At 45.0% G+C, this 22,847-nt stretch overlaps 1 protein-coding gene across 1 annotated transcript in view; it reads left to right on the forward strand.

Moving 5' to 3' along the window:
• Positions 1-1,732: 1,732 nt before the first annotated feature.
• The window catches only part of LOC123746400 (uncharacterized), a 22,509-nt gene continuing 1,394 nt past the window's right edge, over positions 1,733-22,847 (forward strand). Inside the window, exons 1-3 of the mRNA XM_045727914.2 lie at positions 1,733-2,624; positions 22,059-22,151; positions 22,605-22,847. The exon at positions 22,605-22,847 is cut by the window's right edge and continues 1,394 nt beyond it. Coding sequence (XP_045583870.2) covers positions 2,522-2,624; positions 22,059-22,151; positions 22,605-22,847 — 439 coding nt within the window. The 5' untranslated portion in view covers positions 1,733-2,521. The remainder of the gene's footprint in view (positions 2,625-22,058; positions 22,152-22,604) is intronic.

A 22,847-nucleotide genomic window follows, 5' to 3' on the forward strand; every position in this document is an offset into this window, starting at 1 on the left:
CATTGCGACCCAAGATGATGATTTTTATAGACAAACTCATATAGCCTTATACCTCGTAAACTGTTTACAATGGCGGTATAGTTTGCATTTATTATAGGAAAAATGTAGAGATATCGTACGCGGACACGAGAAGTGGACATTATGGTGGTGACGATGACAAGAAGAAGAGCAAATAAGACTTTATAAAAATCCTCAGATTAGGCAAAATTGTAATTAATTTTGTCAATAAAGATGTTAATAATAAATCCACAAGGGCCGTAACGAGGATTCGAACCTGCGTCCGGGAGCATCCCAGACACTGCCTTAATCGACTGAGCTACGACAGGGTAAAAAGAGTTGAAACCATCACGTTGAAATGCATCACGTTAGTGTGATCTCTGTGTAGTGACAAGAAGAGCTCGTGGAAACACAAGGGTAGAGGCTGTTGTCGTTGTTTTAGATTCAGCTACTTAGAACAAAAGTTCCGAAGTAGCACGGGCTATGGTGAGCCCGTGGCTGAAGCGGATAGAACACAGGACGCGTGATCCTGTGGTTCCGGGTTCGATCCCGGGCGAGAAACAATGGGCAGAGTTTTTCACCCTGATGCCCCTGTTACTTAGCAGTAAATAGATACCTGGGAGTTGGTCAGCTGCTTCCTGGGGGTGGAGGCCTAGTCGAGGACCGGGCCGCAGGGACACTAAGCCCCGAAATCATCTCAAGATGATTACCTGGCACAGGAGCGGGGCTGTAACTCCTGGGGGGGGGGGGGGTTGTAAGAGGCTGTTGTTGTTTAAGATTCGCTACTTGGAACAATAAGTTCCAAGTAGCACGGGCTATGGTGAGCCCGTTGTGGACTTACCTGGCACAGGAGCGCACCTGTGTTTAAGAGGCGCTTCCCAGGTTACTTGAACTAGTAGCGCTGGTCAGGTGGCGGGCGCCACCAATTAAGAAAATTAAAAATATTGAATTCCCTTTGACAAAAAAAAAACAATTTTTTTAATGTTTTTATATTTTTTGCTTGCAGGAATGTGCATTGGAGCTGTTGGTGAAGGGTGACAGCCACACACGCACACACACGTCTGTGAAAAGTAACCAGATCATTCTATAAGAGGCCACACGAGTATTGGAAGATTGTAGGGAGCAGTACGCCAAGGAGGAGGAGTAAGGGAGTTTGAGACGGACGCTTAGACGGTGAGACACTTAGACGGACGCTTCCCTATTTGTCTGGCGATAGTGTCTTGACCCCCAGCAGACCTCACCCGTGTGCGTTGTCAACGTCTTGACCCCCAGCAGACCTCACCCGTGTGCGTTGTCAACGTCTTGACCCCCAGCAGACCTCACCCGTGTGCGTTGTCAACGTCTTGACCCCCAGCAGACCTCACCCGTGTGCGTTGTCAACGTCTTGACCCCCAGCAGACCTCACCCGTGTGCGTTGTCAACGTCTTGACCCCCAGCAGACCTCACCCGTGTGCGTCGTCAACGTTTTGACCCCAGCAGACATCACCCGTGTGCGTCGTCAACGTCTTGACCCCAGCAGACATCACCCGTGTGCGTCGTCAACGTCTTGACCCCCAGCAGACCTCACCCGTGTGCGTCGTCAACGTCTTGACCCCCAGCAGACCTCACCCGTGTGCGTTGTCAACGTCTTGACCCCAGCAGACATCACCCCCTCTCTGCTTCACCTGTGTGCGTCGACATCAGCCACAAACGATATTGAACCCGTCCATAGAAGTGGCTTTAAATCAGGCTAATTACAGACGTAATTACCCACTCAGTGAAGTACATAGAGCCTTACCCCCTACCATAGAGCCTTACCCCCTACCACAGAGCCTTACCCCCTACCACAGAGCCTTAAGCACTTCTACACGCCTCAACTGTTGCCATTAATCTAGCCAACTTCAGCCTCAGTTTACCAGGCTCTTGGCGTTCTCAAGACGAGTGTAAGGTACCACAAGACGACGACGTCTGTATACTAACATAAGCTTCAGAAACCATCGTCTCTAGCCTCTGAAACCAACTCTATTCCTCCGCCCTTGCCAGCCCTCGCCCGTAGGATAGGTATAGCATACCGAGTGAACGAACCATCCAAGGCATGGTAAGAAATCTTTGTACCTTTTACCGAGTTACATTCATCAACTATTGTGTAATAAGTCCAGATTGCCCAAGAGTTCACTTAAGAGGTGTAGGAGACCCAGTGGTAGGTGTTCAAGCGGCTGCATCAGCATCTCCAGTTTTACTACCAGCTTGAGCAGACCATCTTCGGCCAGCTTGAGCTAGCAGACCATCTTCGGCCAGCTTGAGCTAGCAGACCATCTTCGGCCAGCTTGAGCTAGCAGACCATCTTCGGCCAGCTTGAGCTAGCAGACCATCTTCGGCCAGCTTGAGCTAGCAGACCATCTTCGGCCAGCTTGAGCTAGCAGACCATCTTCGGCCAGCTTGAGCTAGCAGACCATCTTCGGCCAGCTTGAGCAGACGACGGGAACACCGACGCTGAACAGCACCTCTGACCATATCCTGCCTCTTCCACCATCAACTGTTTACAATGAAGCAATCCAGGATGATGGTGTTTGCCCTCTTGGTTGTGGTGGTGTCCGGGAGTGTGTACACCCTTTTCACCATCGTCACCTGCTCCTACCCCTTCAAGGGTGAGTACAGTCACTATTAGTACCTCCCCTTACCCCCCCTCCTCCCATCAGGGTAAGGGCAGCCTTCAGACCGTGCCCTTCTGACCGTTCAGACTGTGCCTTCAGACACACCTGTGTCTGAAGGCACAGACGTGAGGGAGAAAAAGGGGAAATCGTGGAAAATGTTAGCACTTAACACTGAGTATTCTGGTTCCACTGATTTTTTCCTAGCTTAGATGAATGGTTGCGTGACGCGATGCAAGGAACACCGGGGGTTAGGTGTTCCTAACCTCATGTTCATACATTATGTTCCTAACATTAGGAACACCGGGGGTTAGGTGTTCGTAACCTCATGTTCATACATTATGTTCCTAACATTAGGAACACCGGGGGTTAGGTGTTCGTAACCTCATGTTCATACATTATGTTCCTAACATTAGGAACACCGGGGGTTAGGTGTTCCTAACCTCATATTCATACATTATGTTCCTAACATTAGGAACACCGGGAGTTAGGTGTTCCTAACCTCATGTTCATACATTATGTTCCTAACATTAGGAACACCGGGGGTTAGGTGTTCGTAACCTCATGTTCATACATTATGTTCCTAACATTAGGAACACCGGGGGTTAGGTGTTCGTAACCTCATGTTCATACATTATGTTCCTAACATTAGGAACACCGGGGGTTAGGTGTTCGTAACCTCATGTTCATACATTATGTTCCTAACATTAGGAACACCGGGGGTTAGGTGTTCCTAACCTCATATTCATACATTATGTTCCTAACATTAGGAACATAATGCATGAAACCTACAACTTGGCGGAAGATTATATACTCGTCCATCATAGTCATGGGGGCGGAGAAGGGGGGTGAGAATGTTTGGAGGAATGAGAGTTGTGGTGTTGGGAAGGGGGGGGGGAGCATTATGGAGGGTCTCCGTACTATAGTAATACTAGGGGATGAGGGGAGGAACGACCCCCATACTATAAAACAACCCATCCTCCTGTTTAGATACGGGCTATAGTGTTTTACGGGCTATTCATGCCCGTGCCACCTCTTGGGTGGCTTAATCTTTATCAATCAATCAATCAATCTGTTTAGATAGCACCATTTGGTCACCATTTGGTCTGGGAGACATCTCCCGTCACGCAGGGTACAGTCGCACCTCCACAGATCTCCAGTATCAGCTCTTGATACTGGTGATGGCTCAAAAGGGCCAACACTTACGGGCTATTCATGCCCGTGCCACCTTTTGGGTGGCTTAATCTTCATCAATCAATCAATCTGTTTAGATAGTTTAACTATGTGCACCATAGTACAAACGTTATCATTCTACCTTACCTTGAGATTACTTTGAGGTGCTTCCGGGGCTTAGCGTCCCCGCGGCCCAGTCGTCGACCAGGCGTCCTGGTTGCTGGACTGATCAACCAGGCTGTTGGACGCGGCTGCTCGCAGCCTGACGTATGAGTCACAGCCTGGTTGATCAGGTAAGCTAAGGCACTAAGTTCTAAGCTAAGCAATTAGATAGAATTTCGTACTATTGACTTTATAGTCCGAAAAAATGAAGCTAAAAAACTTAAATATTCCTAGACGTAGTATAGCACACACATGTACTGTTAGGAGTCAGATGGCGTGTTATGGTGGCCTAGGAGGGTTAGGTTAGGTTAGGTTGTCTTAGCTACATAAATACAAGTTTTTCCCGTTTGTCCAAATTCAATAGTACATATTCCTATTTTCTAATTACGTTGTACGTCGATATATGTACTATTGTTCTCATAGTTAGTGTAAGTACTACCAAAACAGGAGGTTCGGTTGAATAATTTAATAACGACTGGGAGGAGGGACAAATACTAGAGTAATATTAGGAGGTGGAGGCCCCCCCCCCCCGTCACACACACCATAGCAATAATTCTCACCACAACCTATTATAATAATAATAATAATAACAATAATAATACACAGAAATCACAATAGCGTGATGCATCAATGAACAAATCCACAAGGGCCGTGACGAGGATTCGAACCTGCGTCCGGGAGCATCCCAGACGCTGCCTTAATCGACTGAGCTACGACATGGTCAAAAGAGTTGAAACCGAAGTTCTACTGAACTTACTGGATCCTGCAGTCTCTCAGAGATACAAACCAGGATTTTACACAACTCCCCCATGTAATGGGGGGTGGGGGAAATAGCTCTATCTTGTCCATTATTCCACCCCCCAGTTAACTAACGAGGCCGGGGGAAACAGCTCTCTCTAGTCCGTTATCCCGTCCTCAGTTAGCTAACTATTCTAGAGCACTCCCAGAGTTCCTAAGGCAACCTCTCTCGTTCAACACCTTGTAACCTAGGTATTTGACTACCTAGGTGCTAAGACTACAAGGAGCCGTAACTGGACCAGCTACCCGAAACTCTAGAGAGAACTCTAGAATACAGAATCATTGCCACAAACGTATACGAGAAAACGAAAGGAAAGGAATGCATAGTGAAGTAATTAGTGAGGGTTTGGGGTGAGAGAGGTAGAGGTGGGAGGAGCGAGGAGGGTCATTAGCTGAAAGTGAGAGTTTAGAGAGGGGTGGAGGGAGAGGAATAGATAGGTAGTAGTAGAAGAGTAGAAAGTAGACGTAGAAGAGTAGATAGTAGAAGACGAAATGCTGCCACCATCCATTCATGATCATTACATACAAGACAAGGAATGGAACTTGTCTGTATCAAAATATTCTCAAAAGATGTTATTACCATGTATCAACTCCAAACATGTACTCGTTAATATCATGAAACCAGTAACCACAGAGGCTTTCTCACCTCAACTCAAAATCTCTAGGGAACAAAATAAAGTCCATTTAAATAATAAATTCAACAATTATATTTTTCATGATAAGTATCATAACTTAAGCAATCCAATTAAAATGTTCCAGTTTAATATGCAAAGTGAGTCATCATCCAAGAATTCGAGAACCCTACAACTTGTCTGCCCCTGATCATCACACAACACTTGTAAAACACGACCAAGTCACCTAAATGTTCACTCACCGAGGACTGAGTCTAAGTTGAATAGAGAGGGGGGGGGGGTCTGTAGTGGACAGAGACTCCTGCCCTGCCGGCCGACAGCCTCCCTGGTAGGGCTGTCTTCTCTGCTCTCCTGGCTCGTCTGCTGTTCTGTCTGTTAATGCTTAATGCTCTATGCTCCCTCAGTATATATTGGGGACCCTAGTAGTTAACTCCGCCCACAAGTAGATAGCCTCCGGCACTACCAAGCCACTCCTTAAACGTCGGCATGTTTGAAGGCTACCAGACTACAATTATAAGCTTAGTGGAAGCAAGGTGAAATTCTCATGATCTGACCTCAGGTCACTTGAGGTCATTAACGCTTTGAGGTGTGAGATCTCAGGCAGACAACTGGCGCCTCTCAGATCCTTGTCTGTGACTCATGTACTCTATATATGTATTAAACTAAACCAAACACTTTTACAGTGTTACACCCATGCACTCGAGCGTCTGGGATGCTCTCGGACGCAGGTTCGAATCCTCGTCATGGCCCTTGTGGATTTGTTCATTGATGCATCACGCTATTGTGATTTCTGTGTGTAATGAAGTAGGGGCAAAGAGGTAGAACGGCCTATTGACATAGCTCGAGTGCATGGGGGAGTTGTGTAAAACCCTGGTTTGTGTCTCGGAGAGGCTGCAGGATCCAGTAAGTTCAGTAGAACTTCGGTTTCAACTCTTTTGACCATGTCGTAGCTCAGTCAGGCAGCGTCTGGGATCATCTCGGACGTAAGTTCGAGTCGTCGTCACGGCCCTTGTGGATTTGTTCAATAATAATAATAATTTATTTACAAGAAGGCAAAGTGGGTTGGTGAGATTACATAAGTGATATTTTTACATTCTTGCAAAGCCACTAACACGCGCGCACAGTTTCAGGCAAATCCTTAATCTAACATATCGGGCAAAGTGAGAGTACATTGTAGCGAGGTTTTATATCAACAAATTGACAAGGTGATTATACACTGGTAAAGATGAAGTACTTAGTCATAAGTACTAATATTGGGGAAGTCGGCAGTACAAGATACAATGTAAGTTTGAAGTACAAGGTAGAAATCTATGAAGATGAAATTAGATTCGTTTTGGTTTTACTTTTTAATATATTTTTGTTTTTAATTCATCAGGGAGCGAGTTCCAAAGACTGGACCCTTCAGTTTGCATGGAGTGTTTGCACAGATTTACCCTGACTGTGGATATTATTTCATCCCTAGATAAATATATTATAAACCTGTATCATTATTTTCGTGCAGGCTCGCCACCCTTCTGTCCCTGGTGCTGGTGTGTAATGAATAAGTTAACCTTGCGTGCCCCGACGCTAGCAAGGAAAATCATTATGCAGTGGTAGCCTAGCCGCGTGGTCGCCATGTCCCGCCACAAGACACTACAACACCACCACGCTCTATAAGCCCTGTCCCGGCGTGGACCGCGTGACGTCATAATGGCGTCACACGTCACCGGCACGACATGGGTAAAGCTAAGGGGAGGCCCTCGATCCATGGGGTAAAGCCTAGGGCGATCCCTTGGTCCATGGGTACAGGCTAGGGCGATCCCTCGGTCCAGGGGTACAGGCTAGGGCGATCCCTCGGTCCAGGGGTACAGCCGGTGAGGACGATCCCTCGTTCGTCCCTGCCCCTCTACCAACAACAAAGCCATTCTTCTGTTTAAATAGTACTTTTTGTAGCCATGTGGACCCTCGCACTTGTCCACACAGTTACAATATGTAGACTTCTGATGAGTTCGGGAAATGTTAAGCTACATCCAAATTTAAATATTCCTAGACCTAGTACATCTTGGATATACTTGAATATTCCTGGACTTAGATATATTACATGTACTAAATTATGCCTCAGATAGCATGTATTAGGCCTAGGATGGCTAATTAAAGCTTTAACAACATAAATACAAACCCTTTTCCGGTTGGGCCAAATTCAATAATACCAAATTCTTTTTAACTGTAAGATAGGGATATCGTTACTATAAGTACTATCTAAACAGGAAGATGGGCTGTGTAAAGCATATTTTCTTATTTTCGTTAGTTTGGGATGGGTTGGGTTTGTTTATAGAATAGCGATGACATAGAGGTTTGCATACTTTTCTCAGGTTCTAGACTGTACTCCATTGAATCCAATTTGCTATTTAGTTTACCTTTATAGCACAGGTCTCGTGTATATATTCAGTAATATGTAAGCGAAATTTGTGTGTTCGTAGTATCAGAAAATATCCTTGACGATATTGTTACTAAATATTGTCGGTAGCCTATTGTCACTCAGACCGTAGGATTGAGCCAGTCAATTTTTTTTAACAAGCTTGCATTTTTTTTAATTAGACCGTTGGATATGTACGCTCTCAGAAAGCAGACAGCACCGTCTTCGTTGTAGGTTAGAACCGTTACGGGATCACCATGTGCTTTAACGAATTGTGGGCCGTACGTGCAAGGGTCCCTGCCACGCCGAATTAATCTATACCGGATGCAATAACATTAATAACATGTAACACGAGAAGTTGTGGTCAAATGGAGCTGTGTAATAACAGTAATTGATATGCGAATATATTTGCTGTTATAGTTGGTATTGATATGTCGTCAAGAGTGACCCCTCAGCTGTCTTGGGCAACAGTTGCACCATGCCAAGACTATATTATTAAACTGTGTTGCAGTTGATGTGCTTAAGTGTCATTATAAATGTCACTCTTAGATTGAATGATATTTTCAAGACGTGCACAAACACTTGGGCCGAATATTCGATAAAGCGTTTGAGCACTGTCAACAGATCAGGCTTTGGGTGTAACGGAATGGGAGTAGTCTATCGTAATTTGTTAATTATAGTAATTTAAATCGAACTCGCTGTGAGATATGGCATGCAAAGTAAGTTTCGGGTTAATGTACATATGTGAAGGAGACTGTTATCTATCGTTTAATTTGGACAGGAGTTCTGAATTGTTAGCACTGACGTGTCTTGGGCCTAGTTACACCAAGCGGTGTTTTCCTTAGGTGACTTGCTAGGCTTTACTGTCATGGGGCGTCGTCTGGGCTACATGGTTGTAATGGCGATATTTCAGCAAAGCTGTCAAATCCTCCAGGACGCCCTCGCGGTTCAGTCCTTGACTAAGACCGACCGTCCAACTCTCTTCTGGTTCATTAGGTAGCTTATCACAGTCCTTCCTCATACATTCGTGCACATCGTTGTGGAATGCCCCAATTCGGTGGATGATAGTTTTCTTTTCATAATGTCCCTCAGGAGTCACTTGTCCCTCAATGGAATCCTTAGCAAGTTCGATACCTTCGATATCGCTCACATACCCAAGACCCTACTACAAATTAGAGTTATTGTCAGGCAACATCACCGTGACAAGGTAACTGAGGAAAGGAGGATAGAAGCACAAACCAGTGAATCAGTGAATCTGTACGATGGTACAACATGGTTGCAGCTGGCAATCCCAGTCATTATGGCCGAAGAGGAGGAGGACACGGGAGAGAATCAGTAATAGCGAGAATCCGTCTTGGATACAAATATCCATGGAGATATGGAATGTAAACAACAGTTGATCAGCGAAGTTGCAGAATCTGGGGTGAGAGTGGCGGACACCGTCTAGACCACTATCTACGTGAATGTGAACACCTGAGACATTATCTTGAGGTTATCTTGAAATGATTTCGGGGCTTGGTGTCCCCGCGGCCCGGTCCTCGACCAGGCCTCCACCCCCAGGAAGCAGCCCGTGACAGCTGACTAACACCCAGGTACCTATTTTACTGCTAGGTAACAGGGGCATAGGGTGAAAGAAACTCTGCCCATTGTTTCTCGCCGGTGCCTGGGATCGAACCTAGGACCACAGGATCACAAGTTCAGTGTGCTGTCCGCTCGGCCGACCGGCTCCAGAAATGTGTAGAATAATAAACCCCACATTGTTTGAGTTAGGAAAACACTATTTGTCAAATATTGATACTGTTCTTAAAAGATTCCCCCATTTTGTACCCGCAAGATAACGTAAGCTTTTAAGGGGTTGACAGATGTTAATCTTCTTGTTTGAGGAGTTGTTCACTTGAGACAGTTAAGCAAGTCCCAGCTGTGTCTGGGTACAAGTGACAGGATGAACAACCCAGCGGGTTTTCTTCCTATTGGAGAGTGTTGTACATGCTGCTATGGCGGTGTGTCCACTCACAGGATGAGTGGCGCTGCCCAATACTGTCACTATGGCGATGTGTCCACTCACAGGATGAGCGACGCTGTCCAATACTGTCACTATGGCGATGTGTCCACTCACAGGATGAGCGACGCTGTCCAATACTGTCACTATGGCGGTGTGTCCACTCACAGGATGAGTGGCGCTGCCCAATACTGTCACTATGGCGGTGTGTCCACTCACAGGATGAGTGGCGCTGCCCATTACTGTCACTATGGCGGTGTGTCCACTCACAGGATGAGTGGCGCTGCCCAATACTGTCACTATGGCGGTGTGTCCACTCACAGGATGAGTGGCGCTGCCCAATACTGTCACTATGGCGGTGTGTCCACTCACAGGATGAGTGGCGCTGCCCAATACTGTCACTATGGCGGTGTGTCCACTCACAGGATGAGTGACGCTGCCCAATACTGTCACTATGGCGGTGTGTCCACTCACAGGATGAGTGGCGCTGCCCAATACTGTCACTATGGCGGTGTGTCCACTCACAGGATGAGTGACGCTGCCCAATAAACTCGCCCCTCGGGGCAAAATTTAAATTTAAAATTATAGGCTTTTGTTAGTCTTGTCATCCTAAGTGATATTCCTTCACCACTGCCCCTTGTTGAATGATTTCACTGTGTAGCTTACTGTGCCCTATGTCACCGTTGTCCCGTATGATACACATGGTGACCACTGGAGTGGTCACAATGGCCTGGACGGTAGAGCGTCGGTTTCGCTTCATTCAGGGTCTGCGTTCAATCGCCGATCGTCAAAGGGGTTGGGCACCATTCCTTTCCCCCCCCCCCTCCCATCCTAAATCCTTGTCGTGACCTCCCCTTCCAAGTGCTACATAATCGTAATGGCTTGGAACTTTCTGTTGATAAGTCTTCCCTCTTGACCACTTTGTTCTCGATGCTGACCGGTTTACTGACCGATGCTGACAGTATAGCTGTTCTCACAGTACTTCGCTCACTGTATAGCTGTTCTCACAGTACTTCGCTCACTGTATAGCTGTTCTCACAGTACTTCGCTCACTGTATAGCTGTTCTCACAGTACTTCGCTCACTGTTCGTGCAGTATTTCACCTACTGCCACAATTTTGACCTAGTTTTTGATCAATTTTTGGTCAAACACAAATTTTGGTAAAAAAAAAAAATTACCTTTTTTTTCACTTATAAAACAAATTACCGGGTAACGTAACAGATGTGGGAGTGCTGGATTGTTTTTAAGAAGTATGAATGCGTTTGAGAAGATATAAATAGGCGCGTTGCCTCGTTAGGTCACTAGCCTTTTGATGTTCTTCAGTGCAACTATTATTCACTGTGCTTCACTTCCCTACCACTCTTGTGATCTTGGAGGAGGTGCATGATGTGGAAACCCACATGATGTGGAAACCCACATGATGTGGAAACCCACATGATGTGGAAACCCACATGATGTGGAAACCCACATGATGTGGAAACCCACATGATGTGGAAACCCACATGATGTGGAAACCCACATGATGTGGAAACCCACATGATGTGGAAACCCACATGATGTGGAAACCCACATGATGTGGAAACCCACATGATGTGGAAACCCACATGATGTGGAAACCCACATGATGTGGAAACCCACATGATGTGGAAACCCACATGATGTGGAAACCCACATGATGTGGAAACCCACATGATGTGGAAACCCACATGATGTGGAAACCCACATGACTTCCTCAAAGTTCACAGTAACCCCGTTAGTGCTCTTGACACCTATATGATAGTTCAGTCGCCTCACGTTGGCAACTGGAACAGAGGTATCATTCACTTTGTGGTAGTGCTTAGGTAAGCCTACCATTGGCTACCCCCAGCGATCTCCTCCCCCTCCTACCTTACTGGTACCAAGTTGGTAGACTGTGTGTGTGTAATCTTAGAAGTTCACTTGAGGAGAGTACCGATGTTTGATACTCATGATCTTAAACCCGGCTACAGTTTAGGCTTGCCGTAATATGGTGGGTCAATATTTTACTGCGGTTCAAAATCCAGCTGGAAAAATAGGGGATCTTTTGACAAGCCGTGGCTTCCTGTCCTCGTCGAAGCACCTAGGGAGATCGTGGCCCGCAGGTAATTACAGGTAAAGTTTGAAGTCCGGCAGTAAATTTTGTTCTTGTCCACAAATCGAGGTAAATAGCGTTTGCAGAAAGGTAGAAAACCCCAAATTATGGCAAGGTCAACCTGGATTATTTTTAGCCAAAATAATCCTGAATTAAATTGGTAATTGGCAGTTGTGGATGATTGAAAGTGTGGGCAAGCGCTCACGGGAATGTGCAGTTGTCTTAGACATGCAGGGCTATTTTCAGGCACCGTGTGTGTCAAGGTCCCCGCTGTAAGCCATTTGGCACCCTCGACCAGGATTCAGCAAGCATTTCCGAAACCTGTACGTCTTTGCTTGAGCATGGCAGCTTTGTTTACATTTATTAAGGTGGTTAAGAGCATTGCAGCCAAATTAGCGTGTAACAAGTTTGAAGTCGAATTAGATCTAGGTATCCCCATCTCTGCTGTCAAAACTGTATTGGTCCAAACATTCAGATCTGATAGGAAAGAACTTACTGACTCCCAACGACCTGAAAGTACTAGTATAAAAAGCTATGATTTGTTCAGATCTGAAACCTACATCTATGGACAGCACAAAAACGTCCACTAGACTGTGCGACACAGTGGTTGCCAGGATCAGGTTGGGTTACCGTTACCTGTGGCAGGTGGCTGCAGGTGACAGGTCTCCCAATCCTGAGCACTCCAGTTGCACTCTTTGAGCAGGAACTACGGCACGATCTCCCGCACTACATCACTGAATGCCCAGTTATTAGACCTTTCAGACCAGTTGGCATGAGGTACCTGGAGCTTTGCAATTACTTTATTCACTCTCGTATTCTTGAAGATATCCTCACAGTATACCGAAAATTTGCCAGTGCAGGCTACTAAACACATGGCTCTGTATGACTAACCATCCTGCGAGATGGGGACTTGTATTACCACTGCTACCTTATTCAATCTTGGGTTGTTGATATCCTCAAAATGCATCCGGAGTCTGCCAGTGCAGACCGCTTATCACATGCCTCTGTATGACTAACCATCCTGTGTGATGGGGATTTTTTTAGCATCACCTAGTTAGCTTTTTTGACACACTGTACTCCACTTCATATAGTCTAGGGTAGCTGCACTAATATCAGATGTACCTAATATGTTAATAAAAAAAAAATTAAGAGCTACGAAACGCTACGGTGTTCGCTAGAGTTGAAAGATATCGCGACATTACGAGGCTCATAAGCTGTTAAATAGCCTAAGCCGCCAAGATCAAGGAAAGATGTACAGGTTTCGCAGGTAGACACGTAAAAATGCTTGATGAATCACATCAATCTCTCGTTTTCTAACACAATATGCATTTTCTATTTTCATAACTTGAATCACATGGAGGGTTCGGACCCCAGCAGCTCTTACCAAACTTAACTGTTACGTGTACTGAACCTCGCGCGGGGCAATAAAGAGCCATTGTGTTGTTGTTGTTATAGATTCAGTTACTCGGAACAAGTTCCAAGTAGCACGGGCTATGGTGATCCCGTAACTTACCTGGCACAGGAGCGGTGCCCTGCCCTGAGCTATTGTGTGCTCCAGGTGCAAAAATATATCCGTTGGGCACTTTTTCCCCCCTCACCCGACCCCCCCCCCAATTCACACCAGCAATATAGTTAACAGGGTGATTATTGATGATTGGGCCACCCAAGAGGTGGCATGGGCATGAATAGCATTCTCATGCTATTCTGTTATTAATAGCATACTGTGTGTAATGAGCGGCATACAGGGAACCGGTGGCTGAACGGACAGAACACTGTACACGTGATCTGTGGTCCCGGGTTCGATCCCAGGCGAAAAACAATGGGCAGAGTTTCTTTCACCCTGATGTCCCTGTTACCTAGCAGTAAATAGGTACCTGAGAGTTAGTCAGCTGTCACGGGCTGCTTCCTGGGGGGGAGGGGGGGGGAGGGGGGGTGGAAGCCTGGTCGAGGAGCGGGCCGCGGGGACGCTAAAACTCCGAAATCATTTCAAGATAACCTCAACGAGATACTGTGTGCAGTGAGCGGCATACTTCGCGTTTCTGGCAGCACTTAATCCAACATATCAGTTAAGATGGACAGCTACATTGTAGCGGGGTCAAGAAATAACAATATAAATTGACAACGGTGAATACACCGGTAAAGATATGTCTTCAGTACTAACTCTCACGCTTCTCACAAATGAACATTTGTTCATTTGTTCTTCAGTACTAATATTGGGGAAGTGGGTAGTACAAGATAGTGAGTTTGAAGCACAAGGTAGGAAACTGAGGATAAAATTAGGTACTTTTTGGTTTTACTTTTGAATAGGGCATAAGGTTGGATAGTTTCATTCATCAGGGAGCCTGGGGAGGGGGGATTAGGATAATCCTAGGTATAGGCCTTCTATCGCAAACAATGAGAATTAAACTATTATATGGTCTAATGTATCGCCCGAACAACTTGGTATTTTCCTATAATCTAAATTGATTTCTTGGTATAGTGGACGTCCATACAGTTACTAGCCAGGAGCCATGGTGCATAACCTGACTGATAGAGCAACATGACACGCCATTGGCTGGTGCGTTCAACACTGTGCACACATTATAGTCGGGTAAATGTTATCATCAATTTACAACCAAGAAGCTTGTGACAGGTTGTGTTTGCGTGTGTGGGGGTGACACGAGCGGTATTGAGGATTAATAAAGAAACAGTTGGGGGAGTGGCTTTATTACAGGTAGAAGGGGGGGGGAGAGGGTTCGGTGGGTGGTGGGGGTGTGAGAGGGATGTGCTAGTAGGGGGGGAGGTATTGGGGGCAGGTAGACGCGTGTAAATGTTGGTGGGGTCAGAGCGGTGGGGGGTATATTTGGTGAGGGCAGTGCTTTTGTGTGAGGAGGATTGTGATGGTATGGTGATGGCAGACTTGGTTAGTTTAGTTCAATTCTTATTGAAAGCCTCTTCCTTCTTATATATATATATATATATATATATATATATATATATATATATATATATATATATATATATATATATATATATATATATATATATATATATATATATATAATATATATATACATATTATATAATATAATATAATATAATAATATAACTAGCAGTACCCGGCCACGCGTTGCTGTGGCTCAGCAACACTTCCCTGTCCCCCAGTCCTCCCCCACCATTCACCCCTCACCCGTCTCCTCGGCCTCCCCACCATTCCCCATTCCAACATCTCCTCTTCCTTCCCACCATGCCCCACTCCCCCGTCCCCTCGTCCTTCCCCACTCCCTCGTCCGGTGCCTTCGCAAATGGTCTGATGTTCACATCAGAAAATTGGGAGCATCAAGTGATCTGATGTTCCCATCACTGAAATATAAGAAACGGTTAAAAAATGAAATGAAAATATGAAAAAAAATAGTTAAAAAACTATTCTCACGAAATGAACGGTATGGTAAACAACACACCTCAATTCCAACGCAATTCACACAAAATAATGAAATCAAAATCTAGGAAATTTCAATATATCAATGCAATCAAACATTGAAATGGAATTGTAACATATCTAGTATAGCATGTGTGTTGCTTTTACATGCAACAGATAGTGCTGTTTTTCAAGAAAAGCATAGTTTTACCTGTCACAGGTGTGGCATGTATACTTGTACTTACGAAATGAACGGTATGGTAAAAAACACAGCTCAATTCCAACACAATGTCACACAAAATAAATCACCAACAAATAAAATAAATCGAAGTCTATGAAAATAAAATTTATCAATGAAATCGGAAACATTGAAATGGAATTCGTGACATATTTAGTATAGCGTGCATGTTGCTATTATGTGCAACAGATGGCGCTGTTTTTCAAAAACGCATGTTTTTACCTGTCACAGGGGTGGCATCTATATAGTAGGTATATAAAAAGACACACATTCTAATGCAACGTTGTCAAAATTTCAAAGCAATTGGTGAAGAACTTTCGGAGATTACAGCGTGTGTTGCCCTTACATCCAACGGATGGCGTTTTTTTTTTAAAAAGTTTTTTCCTGTCACAGGTGAGGCATGTACATAGTAGATATATAAAAAGACGCGCCTATTCGAATGCAACGTTGTCAAAATTTCAAAGCAATTGGTAAGGAGGTTTCGAAGATTTCCCTCACATGCAAAAGTTTTTCAGAAAAAGCGTGTTTTCTTTTTTATCGATGAGGACACAAAGGAATTTACCATCAACTTTACTACTGATTTGTATATTGTGAATTCTTAGATAATTTCATTTGAGGATTTATTACCAAACAAAATATAGAAAGTTTTGTCAAGTTAAGGGTGAGTTTGTTAGCAGTTATCCAAAGATGGACTTTATTTAGTTCAGTATTCACAGTGACATTTAGAGCAAGAGGGTCAGGACTAGAGAAAATGAAAGTTGTCATCAGCAAATAAGATTGGTTTGATGTGTTCAGAGGCATTTGGAAGGTCAATGTAGATAAGAGGAGAGGGCCAAGATTGGTGCCAAGTGTGGTAAGACCGAAGGTATTGGAGGGAGTGACCTCTGACTCCATAATGATGTAATTTAAGAAGAAAGTTTTTTTTGGTTGACAGTGTCAAAAGCCTTACGCAGGTCCACAAATAACCCAACAGGGAACTCATTTTTATCAAGAGCTGTATGTATCAAGTTAATCATATTAATAAGTGCATCGTTAGTGCTTTTATTGGGTCTGAAACCATATTGGCAAGAAGAGCTAAGTATATTGAGTTTGGCTAGATATCAGTAAAGCTGCTTGTAGATTAGCTTCTCAAATATTTTTGACAAGGTTGGCAGAATAGAGATAGGTCTGTAATTGTTGACATCAGTGAGATCACCACATTTGAGGACTGGGGTTACTCTCGCTTTTTTAGAATATAATTAAATTAATTAATTAGGGTAGACAATCTGTTGCCTTGTCATGTCATGCATGACATTAGGCTTTCAAGGTGTTCTGTTTCGGATCGGAAGAGTTGTTTATGAGCAAAATGGCGATTTCTATTTATTTTTATTTATTTATTTATTTATATATATACAAGAAGGTACATTGGGATTGTGAGGATTTCTTATTCTTGTAATATATAGTGAGCTATATTATTGTTTGTGTTGGTAAAGGTCACGTTTCTGTAGATTGTCTTCCAGGGATCTTTCCTCCATCTTGCGGGCCGTTTCAAACAAGTGTGGTAGCATGGCAGTTATGTGACCACCTCTACATAACCATTAGAGTATCCGCTGTTAAGGTCTTGCATCACTTTGTTCCTGGTCAACCTGCTTCCAACTGGAGCTGTGTAAAAGAAGAGACAAAAGACTTAGGGACCTGCCCGGTACGCTGTGCGTGTTAGTGGCTTTACAAGAATGTAACAACGTCAGTGCTTTGTACTCTATAAACCCAATGTACCTTCTTGTATATAAATTAATAAAATAAGTCGATATAGGCGTCAACAACACTTCATTTCTACCGGTCATGCAATCGCTACAAACTTATTTTATTTATTTTCATTACAAGAAGGTACAATGGGTTTGAGTACATAACATATTGGTATTTTTACATTCTTGCAAAGCTACTAAGATCCTTAGGTTTTCTTTTCTGTACATTCTTACGTTTGTTCTTGACTGTCTTATAGGCGATCTGTGCTACTGTTCTCCAGTAGCATTTAGCAGCTGAATTCCAGGTATCTTGGCATTAAGTTTCACGAAAGCAATTTGCCTTGGCTTCAAATTAGGCTGTGGTTAACAGATGTAATTGGTAGAGCGGAATGATTGTAAAATTATCTACGCTTTATTAATAATGCTGAACCACTAGATTCCCTCTTCCAGGCAAATGAACAGGGACTATTTTGACTATCGGATAAAACTATTACTGTTGATGACCTGTTAACTCTCCATCCTCTCAAATCAACTGCCACGGTCCTTCTTAAATTTAGTCAACTACGAATTGGTGGCCACGCTTGAAAATCCTTGGCTGTGGGGGGGGGGGGGGGTTCTTGATAGGATAGTTTGCCATCACCGCTCCTGTGCCTATCCTATATGCTTCGTGATTAATAAAAAATGTCAGTGGGACAGGCAGCCAGTTTATGAATACAGTATGTTAGGCTTGTATCCAGGTCCTCTCCCTCCCCCCCCCCCCCAGGGTCGAATAACCCCCCCCAGGGTCGAATAACCCCCCCCAGGGTCGAATAACCCCCCCCCTCCGGGTTGAATAACCCCCCCCCTCCGGGTCGAATAACCCCCCCCCTCCGGGTCGAATAACCCCCCCTCCGGGTCGAATAACCCCCCCCCGCGTCGAAACCCCCCCCCCGGGTCGAACCCCCCCCCCCGGGGCGAATAACCCCCCCCCCAGGGTCGAATAACCCCCCCCAGGGTCGAATAACCCCCCCCCGAGGGTCGAATAACACCCCCCCCCCTCCACGAGGGTCGAATAACACCCCCCCCCCCACGAGGGTCGAATAACCCCCCACGAGGGTCGAATAACCCCCCACGAGGGTCGAATAACCCCCCCAGGGTCGAATAACCCCCCCAGGGTCGAATAACCCCCCCAGGGACGAATAACCCCCCCCAGGGTCGAATAACCCCCCCAGGGTCGAATAACCCCCCCCCAGGGTCGAATAACCCCTCCCCCCCAGGGTCGAATAACCACCCCCCCAGGGTCGAATAACCACCCCCCAGGGTCGAATAACCCCCCCCAGGGTCGAATAACCCCCCCCCCGGGTCGAATAACCCCCCCCCCGGGTCGAATAACCCCCCCCCCAGGGTCGAATAACCCCCCCAGGGTCGAATACCCCCCCCCCCCAGGGTCGAATACCCCCCCAGGGTCGAATACCCCCCCAGGGTCGAATACCCCCCCAGGGTCGAATAACCCCCCCCAGGGTCGAATAACTCCCCCCACCAGGGTCGAATAACCCCCCCACCAGGGTCGAATACCCCCCCCAGGGTCGAATAACCTCCCCCCCCAGGGTCGAATAACCTCCCCCCCAGGGTCGAATAACCCCCCCCCCAGGGTCGAATAACCCCCCCCCCCCCAGGGTCGAATAACCCCCCCCAGGGTCGAATAACCCCCCCCAGGGTCGAATAGCCCCCCCCAGGGTCGAATAACCCCCCCCCCAGGGTCGAATAACCCCCCCCCCAGGGTCGAATAACCCCCCCCCAGGGTCGAATACCCCCCCCCCCAGGGTCGAATACCCCCCAGGGTCGAATACCCCCCAGGGTCGAATAACCCCCCAGGGTCGAATAACCCCCCAGGGTCGAATAACCCCCCCCCAGGGTCGAATAACCCCCCCCAGGGTCGAATAACCCCCCCAGGGTCGAATAACCCCCCCGCCCAGGGTCGAATAACCCCCCCCCAGGGTCGAATACCCCCCCCCAGGGTCGAATACCCCCCCCCAGGGTCGAATAACCCCCCCCCAGGGTCGAATAAACCCCCCCATGGTCGAATAACCCCCCCCCCACCAGGGTCGAATACCCCCCCCAGGGTCGAATACCCCCCCCCCAGGGTCGAATAACCCCCCCCCCAGGGTCGAATAACCCCCCACCAGGGTCGAATAACCCCCCCACCAGGGTCGAATAACCCCCCCACCAGGGTCGAATAACCCCCCCCCCAGGGTCGAATAACCCCTCCCCCAGGGTCGAATAACTCCCCCCCCCAGGGTCGAATAACCCCCCCCCCCAGGGTCGAATAACTAACCCTCCTCCGTATTCAACCCCCACATTAACCTGACTAACTCCACGGACCTCGGTACCTATTTACTGCTAGACGAACAGGCCTGATGAAATGTGCCAAACCATCTGTCCCGCACGGGATTCGAACCCGGAATTATAGAGCTTGAGTAGAGAACGGTCCCAGAGAACGGCCTCCAACTCTGGCCCCAGACATCTCTCGGTACCCCTACTCAAATCTCTGAATATGTTAGATATTAAGTCACTGCACATTCTCTCATGTGTATTATACATATATAAAACGCTGAACTGTAATGCCAATCCTGACCTCAAAAGATTCATTGAAGGTTGTAACAGAACCCATGAGCACCACACCAGAAATAAATACAGTTTTGATATTCCAAGAGTACGACTTAATCAAACTAGAAATGCTCTACAAATCAAGGGACACAGAATGTGGAATGACCTTCCCAACCATGTTAAAGACTGTACCTCTCTCAACCAGTTTAAGATAAAAACTAAACACTACCTAATAAATTCCCTGTAACCTACCTTACCCCTATATTGTCAACCCATGTCTGTGTTTTTTTTTTTTTTTAACAATGCTGTTTGTCGACCTAATTGTATTTGTGCTGCCTTTTCTGCCATGTTCCCCCCTTTTTTTTATTTTTATTTTTAATTGTTCTCAACACATTTTATACTTTAACCTCAATTAGTATTAAGTTTTAGTCTTTAATGTTTTTCCTGCCCGAAACGCTTTGCGTAATAGTGGCTTTAGGCATTATATATACTAGCTCTATCTATAAATCTATAAATTTTTGTAAAATCTCTTGTATATATGTACCAATTACCTGAATAAACATTTATTTATTTATTTATTATTTATAACGAATCCAATTGTACAACGGGGACCCCTTGAATTAAATTACTTATTACTATTATAAGGTAGAGGGGGTTTAAGAAGGCAAGGGGAGGTAGAGATGAGGGGGGAGGGAGGGAGAGAGGGAGGGAGAGAGGGAGGGAGAGATGAGGGAGGGAGAGATGAGGGAGGGAGGGAGGGAGGGAGGAAGGTAGAGATGAGGGAAGTGATTAGTCTTGGTGTTTTTCCCTGCCCGAAACGCTTTGCGTCATAGTGGCTTTAGGCATTGTATGTACTAGCTCTATCTATAAATCCATCAGTTTGTATCACACCTTGTATGTATGTACTTTACCTGAATAAACATTTGAATTTGAATTTTTCAAAAACTTTGTTCTGAAAGGGGAAAGTGAGTACTGCTCAATACTAAAGATGGAACAACAACAGTGATTTAAATAGTACACTATTAGCATTGCTGTGGGATCCCTGGACTTGAACGTTTCAGAATCTATCCTTTGATTTTCCTGGCTGCCGCCGCTATATTTGCTTGGTTATGTTCACTAAATGTCAGGTAGTCAGACATCTTAATTCTCAGATCTTTTATATTTAGTTTTTCTTCTATGAGTAAGTCAGATGGTGTCCCCCTGTGTTTCGTTTTTCCTTGTTTCTACCATACCTAAATATGTACCTGCAACTTATCACTGTTAAACATGTTATTCTCCGTTGCCCAAAGACTTCATTAATATCAGCTTGTAGTTTTTCAGTTTTCCTACAATTTCCTACAGAGGATATTTCCATGCCATTTTTTTATATAATCTGCAAAGGATGACTGTGACTAATATTTTTTCTATCAGAAATAAGAATGAGATCACGGGAACTGAGCTTTTCACTGCGGTTAGACTTGTCTTATTTGATCGACTGTTACTCTTTGCATTCTGCTAGAGTTGAAAATCTAATGCCCCGTTTGACCCGTTATTCCCACTGATGTTATTCATTATTCTCTTGTGACTTAAATATTGTGTAACATTTTTATATGGGCTATCACTCCATGGTCACACTTATCAAATGCCATTGCAAAAGTCTGTGTATACAACATCTGCATTTTAGTTTTTCTTCTAATGTTTCTGTGGTTTTGTCATAATGGTCAAGTAACTGTGAAAGACAGGATCTTCCCACTCTGAATCCATGTTGACCTGGGTTGTGAGGTTTTCTATAAAATTGGAGATTTAATTCCAAATCACTCTTCCAAAAAAATTTTGTGTGATGCTAGTGCAACTGGTCGAATGTTTTTTGCCAAAGCTTTATTACCTCGCTTGTGTAGTGGAACTGAATCTGCTAAATTAAGTGTAGAGGTGGAGGTGGTAGAGTAGAGGTGGTGGTGGCAGCAGAGAGGAGGGGACATAGAAAAGAGGGAGGGAAAGGGAAGAAGTTTTATTATAGGAATACTGTATAGGATTTATGAATAGTGTTTGTATCTACTGAATATATTTTTCTTTGAGTTTGGCCTGTGCTCAAAACGGTATGAATAGTTAGTGGCTTTATAAAATACAGTACTGTATACAAATACTGTATATACCTATTAACAACTAAAATAATGTTAATGTTTTGTATTTATAAGTAGAATATTATGACTTTTTTATATATAAAGTGTGTTGTTTCAGTGCCCCTGTACCAGAGAGATGACCCTGTGCCTACAAGGAGAGCCCTCGCCAAACGTATCTTGGGAGTCGAGAGGAAGTTAAAGGTTCTAGCAGGTACCATCACGGGCTGCAATATTTAAGGAGTTTGCACTTTCAATCTGGCTTACGGGCTATTCATGCCCGTACCACCTCTTGGGTGGTTTAATCTTTATCAATCAATCTGGCTCATACACTTGACTACTAATGGTTTCTCTTGTGACTTAAATATTGTGTAACATTTTTATTTTTTAACCTTTTGCATCTGTTCACTTAGTAGCTGTAAATACGCACCCAGGTGTTCTGCATGGTGTGAATTACATTGTGGGGAAGGTCAGTGGCTAGTTACATGGACCTTGACAAGTTTGGCAGGTTTCTTGACCTGAATAATGGGACAGCAAAGCAATTGTAAACTGATATAAATTAAAACTAAAAGATTAAAATAAATTATAAATTCAAATAATTTATATACTGTGTATTTATTTTAAGTTTTAATGTTTATAATTATGTAATTTGTATGATTATTTTCAGGTAAAGTGGGAATGGTTGACAGTACGTGGGTCCTGGAACTTCTTTCCATAGCTGCGGAACTTGACCCGCGAATATCTGCAGAAGATAGTGTCGAGTATCAGGTCAACTCGACTCTGATATCAGAGTCTTCAGAAGGATCGACTACAACCGTGCCAAAGAAACGTCACGTTTGTCCTGAAGTATACAGAGGCAGACAAGTTGATTACCAGCTTCAGAGTAATTTTATGCAACTGGCCTGTGACT

Source organism: Procambarus clarkii, chromosome 80, assembly GCF_040958095.1.
Source record: "Procambarus clarkii isolate CNS0578487 chromosome 80, FALCON_Pclarkii_2.0, whole genome shotgun sequence".
NCBI classification, from domain to species: Eukaryota; Metazoa; Arthropoda; class Malacostraca; order Decapoda; family Cambaridae; genus Procambarus; species Procambarus clarkii.